Consider the following 16,246-nt stretch of genomic DNA (forward strand, 5'->3'; position numbering starts at 1 on the left):
GGGGCAGGAAAGCCAATTAATCTAGGAAAAGTCTCCTTTCCCACGTGGAAACCCAACATCTCACACGGACCCACATTGCTGCTGCCGCCTCCTCACATACAGCCCATGGTCTTCACTCCTTTTGAAATTGATATCAATTTATATATGTATGTATATATATATATACCAATATACATTTTCTTGTACAGAAATGTTAAATTCTCAAGATTAAGTATCTTCAGTTGGGGAAAATCAATTTACTTCTTTGAGGAGGTTGGAATTGAAAGTCATAAGCCTGAAACTTACTTTCTTGCCAATTTCCCTGATAAAAAAAGCTCTTCCATCCTGGCACGTTGCCCTACACTGGCTGCTCCAAACAATTCCATTAATTGATCTGGGTGACTGGCCCTGAAGCAATGCTTATTAAGGTTCCCACCGGTTAGGACAGGCAGGAGGACTGGGAGCCGTGGGACTAGGAGGAGCTGACGGCCGGGCTGGGGCCTGTAGCCCTGCCCAGGGAGGTGGGAGAAGGACCTGACATTCCAGGGGAGCCTGCCTGCCCGAGGGAAGCATCCCCGGGATGTGCCCGGGAATCAGAATCAAGGACAGAACTTAACTGGAAAGAGTCCTGAGTGATATACAGTTGAGAAGGGGGCCCCAGCATAGACTACAGGCACAGTGGGGGGAGGGCAGAGAGACGCAGGTCTCAGAGCTTCTGCCTAAAGCTACCGCAGGGAGAGTTTTGGCTTCTGGAGCTGGGAAATCATAAGCTCTTGAAGTGGCAACCAGCTTCATGTCTAATTGTCACCTCTCAACTGGCCAGGCTCCCTCGTATCCTTCCCCATCTTCCTCCTCTCCTGTGTTTTTACCTGCTAGAAACTTTGATACTGAGTGTCTCTCCCTCAAGTCCATCAGCATCAAGACTGCCCCAGTCCCCAGCTGGTTTATCGCTGCCTATTATGAACTGTTACTGGGATCTCTCCGGTACCTATACACGGAAGTGGTGTTGGGGAGATGCAGGCCAGAGACTGAAGAAGGAGGGGGAAGTTCTAGTCCCACTCTGAGGCATGCATGACTAGTTCAGGCTCTACATGTGCTGATGGTGGACTGGTTGCCTGGAGAGAGAGTGGGTTAGACGGGGCAGGTGGAGAAGTGGAGGGGTGGTTAGGGTGTGGATAGGTGGGGTAAGCAGATGGATGGATGGAGAGCTGGGTAAATGGACGGGTAAACAGTTAACAGGCTGATAGTCACATGATTGGATGAGTTCATGTGGAGATGTGTGGGTTAGTGGCTAAGAACATGGATATGATGAATGAGAGGGTAAGTGGATGGATGAAGGAGAGAGGGATGGATGGAAAAGGGATGGATGGGTGGATGGGTGATGGATGGATGATGGATGGAGGAGGGAGGGAGGGATGAATGGATTGATAGGTGGGGGGATGGATGGATGGATGAATGAATGGATAGCTAGATGGAGTCTGGATAGATGGAGTGATAAATGGATAGAGGGCAGGAAGAAGTGTGAGTGCATACAGGCATGTATAGGAGGTGAAGGGAACCCTTATCAACGCAGAGTTCCCACCTGTGCCAGAATAAGGAGAACCTGGGATAGAAAAGGAATAGAAGCACTGGAGCCAATGACAGGAGAGGAGAATTCTCAGTCATCAGGAGGGCCACGTGGTCGAGGAGCCTGGGAATCTGCAAGCAGGTTTGCTTGGACTTGAATGATTTGATTAGTGGGGTAGTTAGGATTGACTCTCGGAAAAGCAACTGCATTGGGAACAGAAGAAGGAGGTGGTGTGGGAAGAGAGTGTCGTTATCCATTATGTCATCACAGATAACCCCTCACCTAGGGTCCTTGGGCAGCAGAGACGACCCATGAGAGAGTCAGGAGACGTGGCATCTGCTCTGGGTCCACACAGGCTCTGTCCCTCCGGCTGCCTCCAGGCCCTGGGCTCCTTCTCCCCGTGGAGCATGGGCTGGAGCTGCCTTCCCTTCCATCATGTGTCCATGCGTGACACCCAGCATGGCAGCCAGCCCCCTCGCCCCATCAGGCGAGGGTGGAGGACATGTGGCCAGAACCCATTTCCTATGGGTGCGGTGGGAACACAGCCCATCACTCCTGGGCTTCAGAGAGCCACAAGACCTGGCGCATGCCCAGGGCAGGGGGTGATACCAGGAGACCAGATTATTGGCGCCAGGGAGAAGCTTTGGGCCACAGACACTGGTCAGGAAAGGTGGCAGAATGCAAAAGAAAGCCTGAGCAGGAGACTTCGAGCACCAGAAATCATGTCAAAAGTAAGGAATGTTTACAGAGCCAGAAGAACAGTAAATCAGGGATGTTTTCTATGGGCAAAAGGGATGGCTTATAAGGGGAGAGGCAGGGCAGGAAAATCACTGTGTGTGGGGGGGGGCAGGGAATCCACTAGGGGACACAGTGGGCGAGGAGGTGAGAGTGGCAGAGGAAGGGGTAGCTGTGGATGGGGCATCGCAGAAAGCCAGGACCAGCTACAAGTGGGACCAGACCAGGCAGGCACTCTGCAGGTGTGGAGCATGGCAACAGGCCCCGGAACAGATAAGACCTGTCCCTGCAGAGCACCCAGTAGGGAGTGTCCGGGAGCACGTCACAAGCACCAGGCATCCGGTCTTGAGCCTCACCTCCCTCTCAAGAGTCATTTCCAGCTGCGGCATCTAGCCCTACCTGGGGTTGGACCGGGCCAAGCAGAGTTGGAAAGGTGGTAGGTCAGTAATGCTAAACGTTAGGTAATTGGCCCATCCTCCTAAGCCGAGACCCTCTATGAAATAGGTGTGTACCTGACAATAGAGTGAGCAGCCATCGGCTGTCTCCCGGAGTGGTATCTCCGTGTCACCCTTTGCCCCACATCTGCCCGGCGTGTCTGGGCGCGATGGGGAAAACTGTTCCCCAACATGCAGGGGGCAGTGGGGGAAGGGTGCCAGCCCTTCCTGCACAGTCTCACCTCTGGTGGGGAGGACCCAGGCAGAGAGAACCGAGGAAGAGAGGACGCAGGTGGGGTGGACCCCACAGGAGGACTCAGGAAGGGCGGGGGGGGGGCGTTCTCCTGTGTGGGAAGGTGCCCCAGGCCTGTCCGATTCAGGTTCGGATGTAACTCCAACTAAGGTCCTGCCTGCTGTTTGGGGGGCCCCAGGTGTGCCAGGAGCTCGTTTGGGAAGGGTCTCGTATCCTCCATGTATCTCCCCTCTCACTAACCCCCATAGTTAGTGGCTCCTGGGGCAGCAGAGCCGCTGAGTGATCAGACGGCATCAGGAGAGTCGAAGACACACTCTCCTCCTCCCAACCCTGCCAGCGGCTCCTGGCAGGTCCCGCAGGCCCCTCCCCACCGCCCCCAGGTCTGCTAGCCTGTTCCAGTGCTCCTGGGCCGTCACGCACCCTGGAGCCGGGCCAGAGCCCGTCAGACAGGCTGACGTCACAGGCAGGCACAGCCAGCCTTGGAAACAGCTGGGTGCAGCGGGGCCTGAGAGCCACCTGCTCCCCTGGGGTCCGTGGCGGTGGCCATTCCCTGCAGGCAGGCACTGAGCTGGAAAGAATCTGCTGCACCAGGCACCCTGGCCGTCCGTCAGGGAGGACAGCGCCCACTGGCCTTGCTCCCTCCGGCCCCAGGGCCCTCTCTGACGCTCACTGCTAGCCTAGGACGGGCAGACACAGCCCCGCCACCAGGCCTGGCCCCAGGGGTGCTGAGTTCCCCCAGCAGCAGCAGGCAGGACCTTCCGGGGCAAGGACCGGTGCAGCCCTGCCTTCTCCCCACTCTGCTGTCCGTGGTCCTGAGGGCCCACCTGTTCTCTGAGACCCGGCACGCAGGAGTCACATGGTGTGGGGGAGGGGGCAGGGGTGCCAGGATCCCTCCACGTATCTCTCCTCTCGCTAAACCCTCATAGTTAGCGGCTGCTGGGCGATCAGACAGTGGGTCTCCAGCCGGAGGTCGGCTTTACCCCTGATTTTCCCATCGACCTGAGACAGTCCTACCTCAGCTTTCCCACTTGTGAAATGGGGCTGGTGACGGTCCCTGCGTCTGGTGAGCTCTGCAAAGAGCCTCTGAGTTGATGCAGCTAGCAGCCTGCCCGTGCAACCCTTCAATCCACGTCAGAGAAAGGAAGTCCAGTTCTGAAAACGCATCTGAAAACCCCTTGCGTCGAGGCAGAGGAGAGCCGAGAGTTTTCCCAAGAGAAGGGCCTGATCCGGGCTCAGGGCTGGTCCACTCCCTTCAGTGAGTTTGGGGCCCAGCCCTGGCAGGCTGCAGCTGCCTCCCAGAGCGACTCCCTCCCACGCGGCCCCGAGGCAGTTCCGTGTCCCAGCCCTGCAGGGGGTGAGCAGTGCTGGGACGCAGGTGCGCTCGATAACTCTGCGTGTCTCGTCTCTTGGGGGGGCCAGAAGTCCAAGATCTCCACCTTCGAGAAGATGTGGGCCTTCATGAGCAGCAAGCCCTCGGCGCTGGTGAAGAACAACGAGGAGGGCATCCAGAGGACGCTGACGGCCGACTACGCGTTGCTCATGGAGTCCACCACCATCGAGTACGTGACCCAGCGCAACTGCAACCTCACCCAGATCGGGGGCCTCATCGACTCCAAGGGCTACGGCATCGGCACCCCCATGGGTGAGTGAGGCACCGGGGAGGGGGTCAGGGCCGCACCCACCACTCCATGCACCGCCCCCCCCCGCCCCAGTCTCCCGCCTCCTCTCCCCTCCTCACTCCATCGAGCCTGGAGAAGGGTGGTGGGACGCAGCCCTAGTCTGAGTAGCTGGTAAATGGGGGTGAAGTCGAAAGGGAGGAGAGGGTCAGTGCTTAGAGGTCATTGCTCATCTGACCGCCCCTTGCAGAGGTGGTAGCCCAGACGCCCCGATCTGGCCAGGGGCCTCTGCACACAGGTACACCCGGCTTGAAGCACGATCCTTCCTGGAAAGCGGGTAAATCGAGTCAAGGGGGTAACTATAGTAACAGATAGAAACTGGGGGGCCTGGGGGTGAATCAAGCAGGAGATGCTGTTGTTGGTTCAAAAGGCTGCAAATCTCTCCCCGGCATCCAAAATCGACAGTCCTGCCATCGAAGGGGGCTCTGACCCCAGAGACCCACTTTCCGGAGCCCAGTGGGCGGGTGTTCCGGGCCAGGGTGCGGAGGCCAGGCTCTCCTTCCTTCCCGCCCAGGCTCCCCGTACCGGGACAAGATCACCATCGCCATCCTGCAGCTCCAGGAGGAGGACAAGCTGCACGTCATGAAGGAGAAGTGGTGGCGTGGCAGCGGGTGCCCGGAGGAGGAGAGCAAGGAGGCCAGCGCCCTGGGCATCCAGAAGATCGGTGGCATCTTCATCGTCCTGGCCGCCGGCCTCGTCCTGTCTGTGCTGGTGGCCGTGGGCGAGTTTGTGTACAAGCTCCGCAAAACCGCAGAGCGAGAGCAGGTGAGGCCCCAAACTGGGGTCTTTATGGGAAGGGGCGGGGTGGGGGAGGGGTGAGGCAGGGCAGGGGAGTGGGATGGGCTTGGGCTTCGTTTCCGGCAGGCCACAGAACACTCTCCAGTCTCGACTCCCCTCTCCCCCTACCCTCTCTCCCCACACTGTCCCCGTCCAAGCTATGCCCTGTTGGACACTCTATCCCAGCAGCCGGCAGCCGCTGGGCAGGGCGAAGGGGCAGAGGGCATCACTGGCCTCTTCCCCGCTCCCACACACACATGTGGAAATTCCCATCATCAACCATCCTGTCTCCAACAGGAAAGAGCTAAGAGAGCCAACCCAACCTCACAGGTGGTGAAACGACACCGGCTTTATCCCAGGGTGTCTGGGTGGTGGCCCTGTGCCCCGAGCCAGTGACACTCCCAGGGAGAAAGGGTTTCAGTGCTAATGCCCTGTGTTCCCACGGAGACTGTGTTGGTTGGTCTGCAGTGGATCCGGGCAGTAGTACCCGAAGGCACAGGGTGATTTCAGTGGGCATCGGGGCAGACTGGGACTGGCTTCTCCAGATGCCCAGATCGGGGAGAGCAGGAGGAGGGGACATGCCATGAAGCCATGTGGGGAAGGACAGAAATGAGCCTCTGCCTCAGGGAGGGCAGGAAGGAATCCCTCCTGCCCAGGACGCCAGGCCCGCAGAGAGCAGAGAGGCAGCTCTCAGTGTGAGGGTTGGCAGCTGCCTTCCAACATTGCACCACCAGGGAAAAGGGCATTTCTGCAAGGCAGTTTGCAGGACGAGCACTTCTTTAAGAGTCCACAGGCTTTGACTGCTTCCTACTTTTAGAAATGAAAGTGTATAAGAGTCTGTGCACTTTTTTTTAAAACTAGGATGATGTCAAAGCATGCTTGCTAGCATATCAAAAATGAGGGGAGCCTAAGAGGAATATGATATATAAGAGGAATATAATATATAATATGACCTAATATACCTAAGAGGAATCCACTAAAAGTCTGCTACCTCAAGAAAGATTCAGCACATTCTGTGGGGATCCTTGTGCAATTGAAGTGAGCACCATAAGACTGCACTTCACTCTTATCTCTGACCAGCCTCTCCCTCCCTTCCTCTGCTCTACTGCCCTTGCCATCTTTCATTCCCTAAGTGCATTTCTGCCTCAGGGCCTTTGCACCTGAGGTTCACCCTAGTGCTTGGTCTCTACAGTTCAGTCAAGTTGTCACCCACTTGCCCTCTTCTCACTCTGCCTTCCATCGCACCCAGCCCCTCTCTAGCCCGTTAGCTGCTTGGTCGTCTTCTTATAGGGATTGCAGCTGTTTCTGCCCCACCCACCGTGAGTTCCCTGAGCTTGCTCACTGCTGAGTGCCTAACACCCAGTACGGGCTGGGTCCAGGTCAGGGCTCTGTAAATGTTCCCGGGGTGAAGAAAAGGAGGGCTGAGGGAGGAGACTGGCAAGTGAGTGTGGGCATCCTTGGGGAGGTCACAGGGCTGGTGAGAGGCAGAGTCCAGGCTCAGAGCTCCGCTACCCTGTCCCAGAGCGAGAGGCAGCCTCACTGGCTAAGCTGAACCCTACGAGAACACTCACTGCCTTCCAGACCAGCCACGGAGAACCTCTCCGACAAGCCACTGCCCTCCCAGACCTATACTTTTTCGAGCCAGGTGAACTCTTTGAGCTTGGATGTGCAGCCAGGGCCTCAGTGTGCTCATCTGTGAAACGGGCCTAAGATGCAGCACCCTGCTCAGGATGTTACACACACAGGGCGAGGCATAGAGAGCACAGGCCTGAGGGCGTCCAGGCTGTGGGAGGAAGGGGGCGGCATGGCAGGACCAGGCCTCACCTGTGTGCCCCTTCCTCCCCGCCCCTGCAGCGTTCCTTCTGCAGCACCATGATTGATGAGATCCGCTTCTCCCTTACCTGCCAGCGTCGGGTCAAGCACAAGCCGCAGCCTCCCATGATGGTCAAGACCGACGCCGTCATCAACATGCACACGTTCAATGACCGCCGGCTCCCGGGCAAGGACAGCATGAGCTGCAGCGCCTCTCTGGCCCCTGTGTTCCCCTAGGCACAGGGCTGGGACGCCAGGCCTGGGGCAGGGCAGAGGGAAGTGAAGGGGACGAGAAGGACGGTCCCCTGGCCCCTGCTGGCCACAGGGACCAGAGCTGCTGCCGCCTGGTGAGCCAGGAGCCCCCTGCCCCTACCTCCTAGGGAACCAGCTGCCCCCCGGCCAGCTGCGGGGGCTTCACTCTCCTTCCATTCCTTCTCTGGGTTTCCAAAGCTGCCAGCCGAGACAGCCAAGGCCAAAGGAAGCACACGCCTCTCTCAGGCCAAACCTGCCTGCCCCTCAACCACCCTCCATGGTCAGAAGTTGCTCCCGCAGCCCCACAGAGGCCAAAGAACATGGAAAACACCACTCCTGACCCCCTAGCCTGGGTCTTCTGGGGGCTTGGTCATGAGATCAGAGACACAAGCTTTGGGCAACTTAAGAATGTTAGTGTGGCTGCCAATGGGAGCCAAAGACGGGGGGGGGGCTCCCCCCCACCACATGCCTGGGCAGAGGGAAGACGTCAGCTCTCAAGGACTACGTAGTTCCGGTCTCCTGGACTTGACATCACCTACGTTTGGGCAGAGTGGAAGCAGAGTTCCACTGGGAAAGAGTTTGGGTTTGGGAGGAAGGAGAATGCTCAACGGACACCATCTTGAATCCTCATGGACAATATCCCGGTGGCCCCCATTCATCTAGGAAGGAGGTCTCTGGGATGATACGCTGGGGCAAATCGGAGAAAATTCTTCTCTGCTTTCTAGCTGGAGGAGAAAGAGGCCCCTTAGCTACTCCCAAAGGATGCCCAGATACTCAGCAGGTATTTGAAGCCCAGAGGAGCAGTGGAATCCCTACAGCAAAAGAGCCATGGGATCTTACCGTGCTGGTCACCAAGCTGCCGTCTAACCCCCCTGGCGCTTGAGGGAGCTTGGGCTCCTTCACATCTACTCAGCAGCTGCTCCCAGCGTGCCGTGACCTACTTGCGTCATTGAGGAAGAGTGGCCTAGACTCAAATGACAGTTACCGCCCTTCCTCCAGTGAGAAGTGGTGTCTTACTTCACGGGATCACTTTGGGGTAGAAGGGAACTGCTGGTCTCCTGAACTTGCCAGGCCTAAAGAGATGCCCCAGGAGAGGTTTCCCGAGGCTGTGGATCATACTGGTGAAGCCCCTGAGGGTGGGAGGGAGCAGCTGCCTCCTGGAGAATTAACCAAAGAGCCCATGCAGAGACACAAGGCCGTCCTGGCCCCTGGTCTCTCGTCCTGAGCAGCTGGGACCTCGCGGGGCATGGGGGCGCAGCAGAGCGGTAGTAGCACCTCAGATTCCAATGGGGGGGACCAGCTGTTGTGGATGCCTTGCAGCTCTGGGAAATGAGTGGGACCATGGAAGGATCAGGAGCAAAGTGTCCTTAAAGAGAACAGGAGGGGGCCAGCAGGGCTGCCTGTAGCCAAGTGCAGAGGTCAGGATACAGACTAGAGACTCCGGACAGGGACCCAAGAGACACCAGCCATCCCACTCCCAGGGGAAGCTGAGACATTTAGGTCTCACTGGAGCAAAGAGTAACCTCTGAGTTCTCCCCAGGACTCAAAAAAAAAAACCCAGTGAGCACTGTGGGCACTTCAGATGCAAACAGCCCCTCCTCCAAACTGCACGCTATGGATCAAGCCAGCCAGTTGCCAGCATCACGGCTGTGTGCATTGGAGGGGAAGAGGGCTGGGCATGCAGTGTAGACAACACATGTAACATGAGGAAAAGCCATGCTGGGGTGAGCTTACACATGAAGGAACGTGCGCGCTTTGCTCTGCATCTCTGTAGGAGGATGAGCTTTGGGGACTGGACTAAAAACAGAGTCCAGGGCATGCAATAAGAAGAGAATTCTTTGGGTTTTGGGGTGTGTGTGTGTGTGTGTGTGTGTGTGTGTGTGTGTGTGGTGCACGCACTTGAATTATAGAGGCAGGAAATGAATCTTGCAAACAATGCCCCGTTATCTGTTAGAAAACAGGAAAAGCCATGTTGGGAGGGGGTTTGGGTGAGTAGGGTACAGATTGTTGCATGTGTGGGTTTTGTGTGTGTACGTGTGCCTGAGCACATGCATGCATTTCTGCTCCAAAAGGCAGAGGGAAGGGACAGGACTGACCCTGCAGCATTGCCAAATATGTTTAAAAGGAGAAGCCATGTCAGCAAGGTGTTCACGTGGGGGCGAGAGCAGACAGAGGGGCCTAGTGTGTGCCTGGTCTGCAGAGGCAGGACAGAGCCAGAGGGACCAGCAACGGGGCAGCAGCTCAGTGCACATGGTGTGAGGGAAGCTGGACAAGGGCTGGTGAGTGTGTAAATATGCTCACCCACATGTTCATACACAGATTCCAACTCCCAGACAATCAGGAAGGAAGGGAGCAAGGGTCTGTTTGCACTTCCGTCCCCGGAGAGAGCAGCAGGCACCGAGGTTTACCGGGACTGTATTATTGTCAGTGTGGTGGACTGGCCGAGTGGGGAAGATCCCTTTTGGGGACTCGTGGCTGCTCTCAGCTGCGTCTGGTTGGAAGGGACACCAAGTGTCTGGGTAGTCCCAGATGACAGGAAATCTAGAGCCTTGTGGCCAGTCTCAGTGGCCAGTGACTAACTATGGTCTGTTCCTCTGATAGAACTTCACAGCACATGCTCACACCCAGGCTCGAGTCACATGCTCCGGTGTGTGGCTTTGTGTGTGTCACTCTAAGGATGTGCCCTTTCTTGGGAGGCTGCATGCTTTCCGAGACACTGGTGGGGGCCAAGGCAGTGCCTGGGGCAGGGAGAGTTTTCATCAAAGGGAGAAGAAGGGCGAAATTCAGAGGCACAACTCAACCCAAAAACCCCGCCGAAAAGTGCGGGAGTGATTTTTAGCTTCCTGCATGGATGGCACCACCCACTGCTGAGCTGTCCTCCGCTGAGCCACGGCCCGTGTTTGTCTGCCACCCACCCGGGGTTCAGACGGGGTCGGAGACCGTCTGCCCGTCTATCTGGGCCCTGGGATTCCTTTGGGCTGCTGAAGATGCCACTTTGCCTTGGCATCTGTCCCCAGCAGGGCACAATGTATGAAGTTTTGATCTTCTTTCCGGTGGGCGTGGACCACGCTGCAGGGGGCGGGGCACATGCTACAGGGGGCGGGGCCCTGAGGAGGCACTCGGGCGATTGGCTGGCTGCTCCCGAGTGACAGGGCAGGTGAGTGGTTTGAATGGAGCAAAAGATGCACTTCTCCGAGCAGGTGCTGGACTGAACCTGTCTGGCCCCCTCCTGCCACCCCCATCTCCCACCCCACGTGTCAGGTCCTCTTCTCACCCTGCTCATCCTGGCCCAACTGAGGGGGGCAGTGGAAGATGTATACACCATCTCCCAGGCGCTGGGGACCCTGAACCGTCTCTCTCCTCCTCCCCCCCTCTTCTGGTCTCTCTGCCATGCACAGATAAAAAGATCCTGAGAACTTTGTCACCATACAGGAGTGTTGGTGACATACTCACCGCGCTGAGTGTCCCTCGAGGAGGGGCCCCGTTCCCATGAGGCCACTTCAGATCTCTGAAGTGGGGGAGACCTCCCCTCCTGGCACCCAGACTCTGCCTCCCCCACTCCCACTGCCTCTGCCCATGGAAATCCTGGTCCTGTCTGGAGGGGGGGGTCCTCCCAGTGGTTAGAAGTCACCCACCCCACCTTCATCAGCCCCAGGTCAGACTGACCAGCACACACCCAGAACAAGGTGGGGAAGCCCCTCGGTCTTTTCCAGGTGCTGTGGGGAATGCAGCTGCTGCTTCCTCACTCAGCACAAAACTGCCCCTCACCCCAGCCCTCCCCAGCTATAGGCACAAACATCTGGAAGGCCAGCTGGGAAGGGCCTAGTGTTTGGATAAACAGCTGTATGGACTTAACCACCGAGCATGGGGCGGCCCCAAGGACAGAAGCAAGGAGTGAGTCTCCTGGCGCAGGTGCACACATCTGGACCAGGCCCCCTGCTGCTGGCCGCCAGCCCCATGGACCCTGCCCTGTGTCTCCAACCCAGTCTGATCCATGCCCTCATTTCAGCCCTGGATTTGCCCTGGAGTGAGTGAACATTTCAGAGTTGAGGGCGTACATGAAATCACAAAACCATTGTTGGTAGAAGGTTAATGCTCTGTACTATATATGTATGAATGTAAAAAAAATATACATATGCTGTATATATATATGCACAGTGTACATAGGACCTGTAGCCCCATGTACATGCTCCCTCCCGCACGTCTGCACACACAGAGTGTACATAACCCAACCAGTGTGGGCGGGGACCAGGTGAGAGATGGGGTTGAGGGCAGCAGAGTCTGGGACACTGGGGGCAGAGACCATGGGATGGGGGCGTGGGGGGCTGCTGCAGAGAGCCCCGGTGGGTGGGCTTCTGCATTCATCAGCTCCGAGCCCTGGAGAAGAGGCAGCACCACGGGGCGGGGGTGAGGCCTGCACAGCCCCTGCCTGGGGAGGGGCTGGAGCAGGAGAGGCCTGAAGCACCCAGTCTCCTTCTGCGAGCACCAGAAGGTGGGCCCATGTCTGGGGCCCAAGGGCATGCTAGCACTGCGCCCCAAGACCATGGCGTGGCTGTCTGCCACGTGCCAAGTAGGTGACGGAGGTGGCTGAAGGCGGCACGGGCTGCATGCTGCTCCCCACTGCTTCCTTCCCCGCCTTCTCGAACACGAGTCGCCATTCAGCACGCCTCTATTGGACAACTCCAAACTCCGAGGCTTCTAGCTCTGGGGAAGCACTAAGGACCAGCAGTACAGCCAAGAGTGTGGCCCAGCTGACCGCCCCCAGCCCCACTGGACCGGAGCCCAAGGACAGTGAGACGGGGCGAGGGAGAGGCCAGGCCCTCCCGCCTAGCACAGTCCCTGCCATCTGTCCGCCTTCTCTCCTGGGGCATTGCCCCACTGCGGGCAGTTGACGGGGAGCAGCCCCTGTACCTGCTGATCCCTGGCCCCGCTACCCCTGGACCTGTCTGTCCTTCCAGGCGTCCAGACTCCGCTTGCGGGCCTGCCCCCCTGATCAGAGCAGCTCTGAAGCGAGCCTTCCCTCGGCTTCCCCGGGTGGCCGACTGGCGTGCGCAGCACCCTGGGTCTCCTTGGGGGCCAGAGCTCCCCGGAACCCAGCCCCCGAAGGTACCAGCCCTGGCTCCAGGATGGAATCAGGGCCTCAGAGGCCCTCCAGCCACTGTGTCCCAAGTCCCCCGCCCACCTCTGCCTGGCCCCCTTCCTGGCTGGGCCTCCCAGGTTGGGGACCTAGGTCCCCGGCCCCTAGGCTAAGCCCCCAAGACAGCACCATGCAAGACCCCTGGCTCATCCCACCCCCAGACCAGAGTGCCTGGATGCCCCCCATCCCAACTCAACGTGGTTCCCACACACTGGTCTCTGGGCCATTCAGGGGACGCCCTTTGTGGACATGCAGAATTTCTATGAATATAGTTTTTTGTAAACATTTTGTAACAATTTGGGTTTCATAGTAACTGTGTTACTTGCCAATCATTCTAGGCTGATGTAAATAAATTTCCAAACAAATCCGATTATTTTCCTTTTTAAGACACTGTGATATATCAAAGTGCACAGTTTGCTGTATGAAGTAATATGGTTTTAAATTTTAAATAAAGAAATGTTTCTAGAAAACAGGACCCCCTGGAGGTGTGTTTTCTGCTAACCCACACCCACACCCCCTGGAACTGGGGGATTTCCTGCTGCTAAGCTGTGTCACCTTCCCCCTGCATGACATGCAGCAGAAGAGCCAGGGGAAATGCGGGGGGCGGGGGGGAGTGTCTAGCCCAGGCCCCAATTCCTATTTTTTTTTATCAACTTGACCTCACTCTCAGATATCCACACAGTCCCCTGAGGGGTAGCCAAGTCCCTGTGTGCCCCTGTCCCTTTAGCTACGGCTTGGGGATGGAGCCTCCCAAACAGTGATGAAGGGACCCAGGGCCACTCCCAATGACATCAGTCCACTGTTCTGGGTGTCAAGGCTAAGGCCCAGCTCTGCGGAGCTGCTCGCATTTGCAGTGTTGGGTCTGTGGATCTCTAGCCAGTGGAGTTTCGGGGCTGCGTGGGGACCCAGGCACGTGCCCCTGACTACTGAGTGACCCTCGAGGCCCCACGGCCTACAGTATTTGATCTAAGCTCGGCCAGTCAAGTTGAGTTTTTTCAAAGCAAAAATGAGGACGCTTGATTGACATCGCTGGCTCTTGGGAAATGGATGCACGCAACCAGGATGCAGACAGGACATCACGAAAGGAAGGGATTGAAAACAGACACGGAAGCCTGGGATGATGTGGAGAAGCAGGGCCAGAACTGACTCCCCCCCAGGGCAGCAGCCATATCTGAGACTTCACTGGGAGGCCAGAGGGCACCCCAGGGCCCTGACAGCCAGAATGAAGAAGCTGCCCCCCCTGCCATGGCTGCTGCACAGTTGCTTCTCCTCACCCAGGATAGCTGAGCTGGAATCCAGAGTGAAGCCACTGAAAAGCAGCCTGTCCCCGTGTCAGAAACGGCCTAGAAGGGGCAGCATACTGGCCTCTGCCTTCCAAATCTCACAGAAACAAATTTAATTGGTAGTAATGAGTGTACAGGCAGCCCCCCTCCTCCCCTGTGATATTATTGTAATCAAAACTCGTAATTTTTAGCACTTCCTATGTAGCAAGGGAAGCGTGGAGCTCTTGACAACTATTATCCCCTTCCATACTCGCCTCTGACCCTCACCCTGCCCACACTCTAACTCCACAGGCCCTTTCAGTCCAAATGTCTGCCATCCTGACTCATTGCTAGGTGACCAGATGGCCAGGAGAAAGATGCTGATTGGGTCAGATCAGTCGGCCACCTGAGGTCCAAGCACATAACACACTCCTAAAACCCAGGCTCGGAAACTTGACAAAAGGGGAAAATTCAAAACAGAGCTATATGGCCTGGGCAAGTCTTCTAAAATGGGCCTCCTACTGCAAGTGCCACGTAAACCAAGTCCCCAGGAAACCATGCAGAGAGGAGAGAAAACCAGGACCCAGGGCTACCATGTTGAAAACTGTGTCTTAGCCTTGAATCAATCGCAGTCAAGAAAGAAATTCCAAATGAGGTTAGAGGCAGAGAAAGGGTCTGGGTGTAAGAGCAACTGTCAGTCATTGGTGGGACAGAGATAAGGCCCGTTCTCTAGGAGACAACACATCAGAGTTTAGGATGGACTCCGGGCCAACCATAGATGGGGTAAAACGGGAAGAAATAGAGAAGACATAGTAGGAATGAGGTCCTCAGTTCAGGTAAACATAAAATACACAGCCTCCACCCACCCACCCATCCATCCACCCACTTACTCATCCACCCACCCACCTACTCCTCTATCCACCCACAGACCCATCCACCCACCCATCCACTCATCCATCCACCCTACCACCCACCCATCCATTTACCCACCCATCAACCCACCCACTTATCCAACCACCCACCCATCTACTCATCTACCCACCCACTTATTCATCTGTCCATCTACCCATCCAGCCACCCACCCGCATTTTATCTATCATGCACTAAGCCACCCATCCATCATGCACCCATTTACCCATCCACCCACTCACCTATTATGTCTATTATCTATTCATCCATTATCAATTCAAACCCTGATTAGTTATGATCCAGCAAGCATAGGACACAGTGCCACTGGCCTCCAGCCTCTCTGAGAAGTCCCCGACTGCCCCCTGGCCCATCTACTCCTCACTGGCCCTCCAGGACACTGAGTTCCCCCTCTACGTGGCCCTTCTTAAGGAGAGACGGCGATGCTGCTGCCCAGCCCCCAGACTGGGGGTATTGTTTCTCTCCTTACAGAGGGGTTGCCGCTGCTCCATCTCCAAGGAAGGGTCCCACAGTAGCAGACACTGAGTTCCTACTAAATATCATGGACAGCACTTTAGACACATTTCCTATGGACTTAATAGTGACCCCCTAAAGTAGACGCCGTGACACTGCACCTTACAGTTCCGGAAGCAGAGATGTGAGTGGGCTTACACAAGGTCCTGTGGCTAGTTAGTGGTCAGTCTGTGCAGAGCCCTGGTTTTCCAAGCAGAGCTATCCCTCCCCGAGCACCTTCTCTTCAACCCCCATTCCAAGGATCTTTCCCCCAAAGCGATGAGGCACTGACACCCTCCCGACCCTGCCTCCTCCTGAAAGTTAACAGGAAGGGGAAGGGAACCTTGGGCCTCGGGAACGGGAAACTCAGGAGGGGAGTCAAGGCTCCGTCCTATACACTGAGAAGGAAGGTGACAGTATGACGGCGACTCTGCCACCCCTGCCACATGGAACTAGATTAGAGCTGTCCTTCTGTGCTGGGGAACAACCCCCTTCCTCAGTATCCTAGTCATCTTCGTCACCAGCACCCACATTACCCAATGGTCTTCCAGATATACTGGGATTGACCACCTCTAGGTCCTAACCTAAACCAAGCCTTGGGGTATGGGTACCTGGGTACCCAGCTGCCTCCTCCTGCGTGCACCAGGTCCGGTGACTTGGAGGCGATTCGACAAGATGGTACTGAAATAGACTTTAGACACTGGGGCGAACCATTTTAGCTCAGTCACCTCTTGATTCCCGTCTTACTTGACCTCTGACCTTGGCTATGGATCTCTGTTTAAAGGAGGTGAGCGCCCTCATGAGTGGGCTCCCACCGCCACCCAGATCAGGGACCCCCCTCTCTCCTGTTGTTTCCTATAGCGAGAGCTGCCTTGCACTCAAGTTGGAGGGGGAGAACCGGAAGATGAGCTTTCAGGCCCCAAGCCATCCTAAGCAGATGACC

The 16,246-nt window shown here is 56.7% G+C and overlaps 1 protein-coding gene across 1 annotated transcript in view; it reads left to right on the forward strand.

Moving 5' to 3' along the window:
* Positions 1-13,097, forward strand: part of GRIK3 (glutamate ionotropic receptor kainate type subunit 3) — a 192,067-nt gene extending 178,970 nt beyond the window's left edge. Inside the window, exons 14-16 of the mRNA XM_004614243.2 lie at positions 4,388-4,610; positions 5,159-5,409; positions 7,276-13,097. Of these exons, the coding sequence (XP_004614300.1) occupies positions 4,388-4,610; positions 5,159-5,409; positions 7,276-7,470 (669 nt within the window). The 3' untranslated portion in view covers positions 7,471-13,097. The remainder of the gene's footprint in view (positions 1-4,387; positions 4,611-5,158; positions 5,410-7,275) is intronic.
* Positions 13,098-16,246: the final 3,149 nt, after the last annotated feature.

Source organism: Sorex araneus, chromosome 5 (assembly GCF_027595985.1).
Source record: "Sorex araneus isolate mSorAra2 chromosome 5, mSorAra2.pri, whole genome shotgun sequence".
Taxonomy (NCBI): Eukaryota; Metazoa; Chordata; class Mammalia; order Eulipotyphla; family Soricidae; genus Sorex; species Sorex araneus.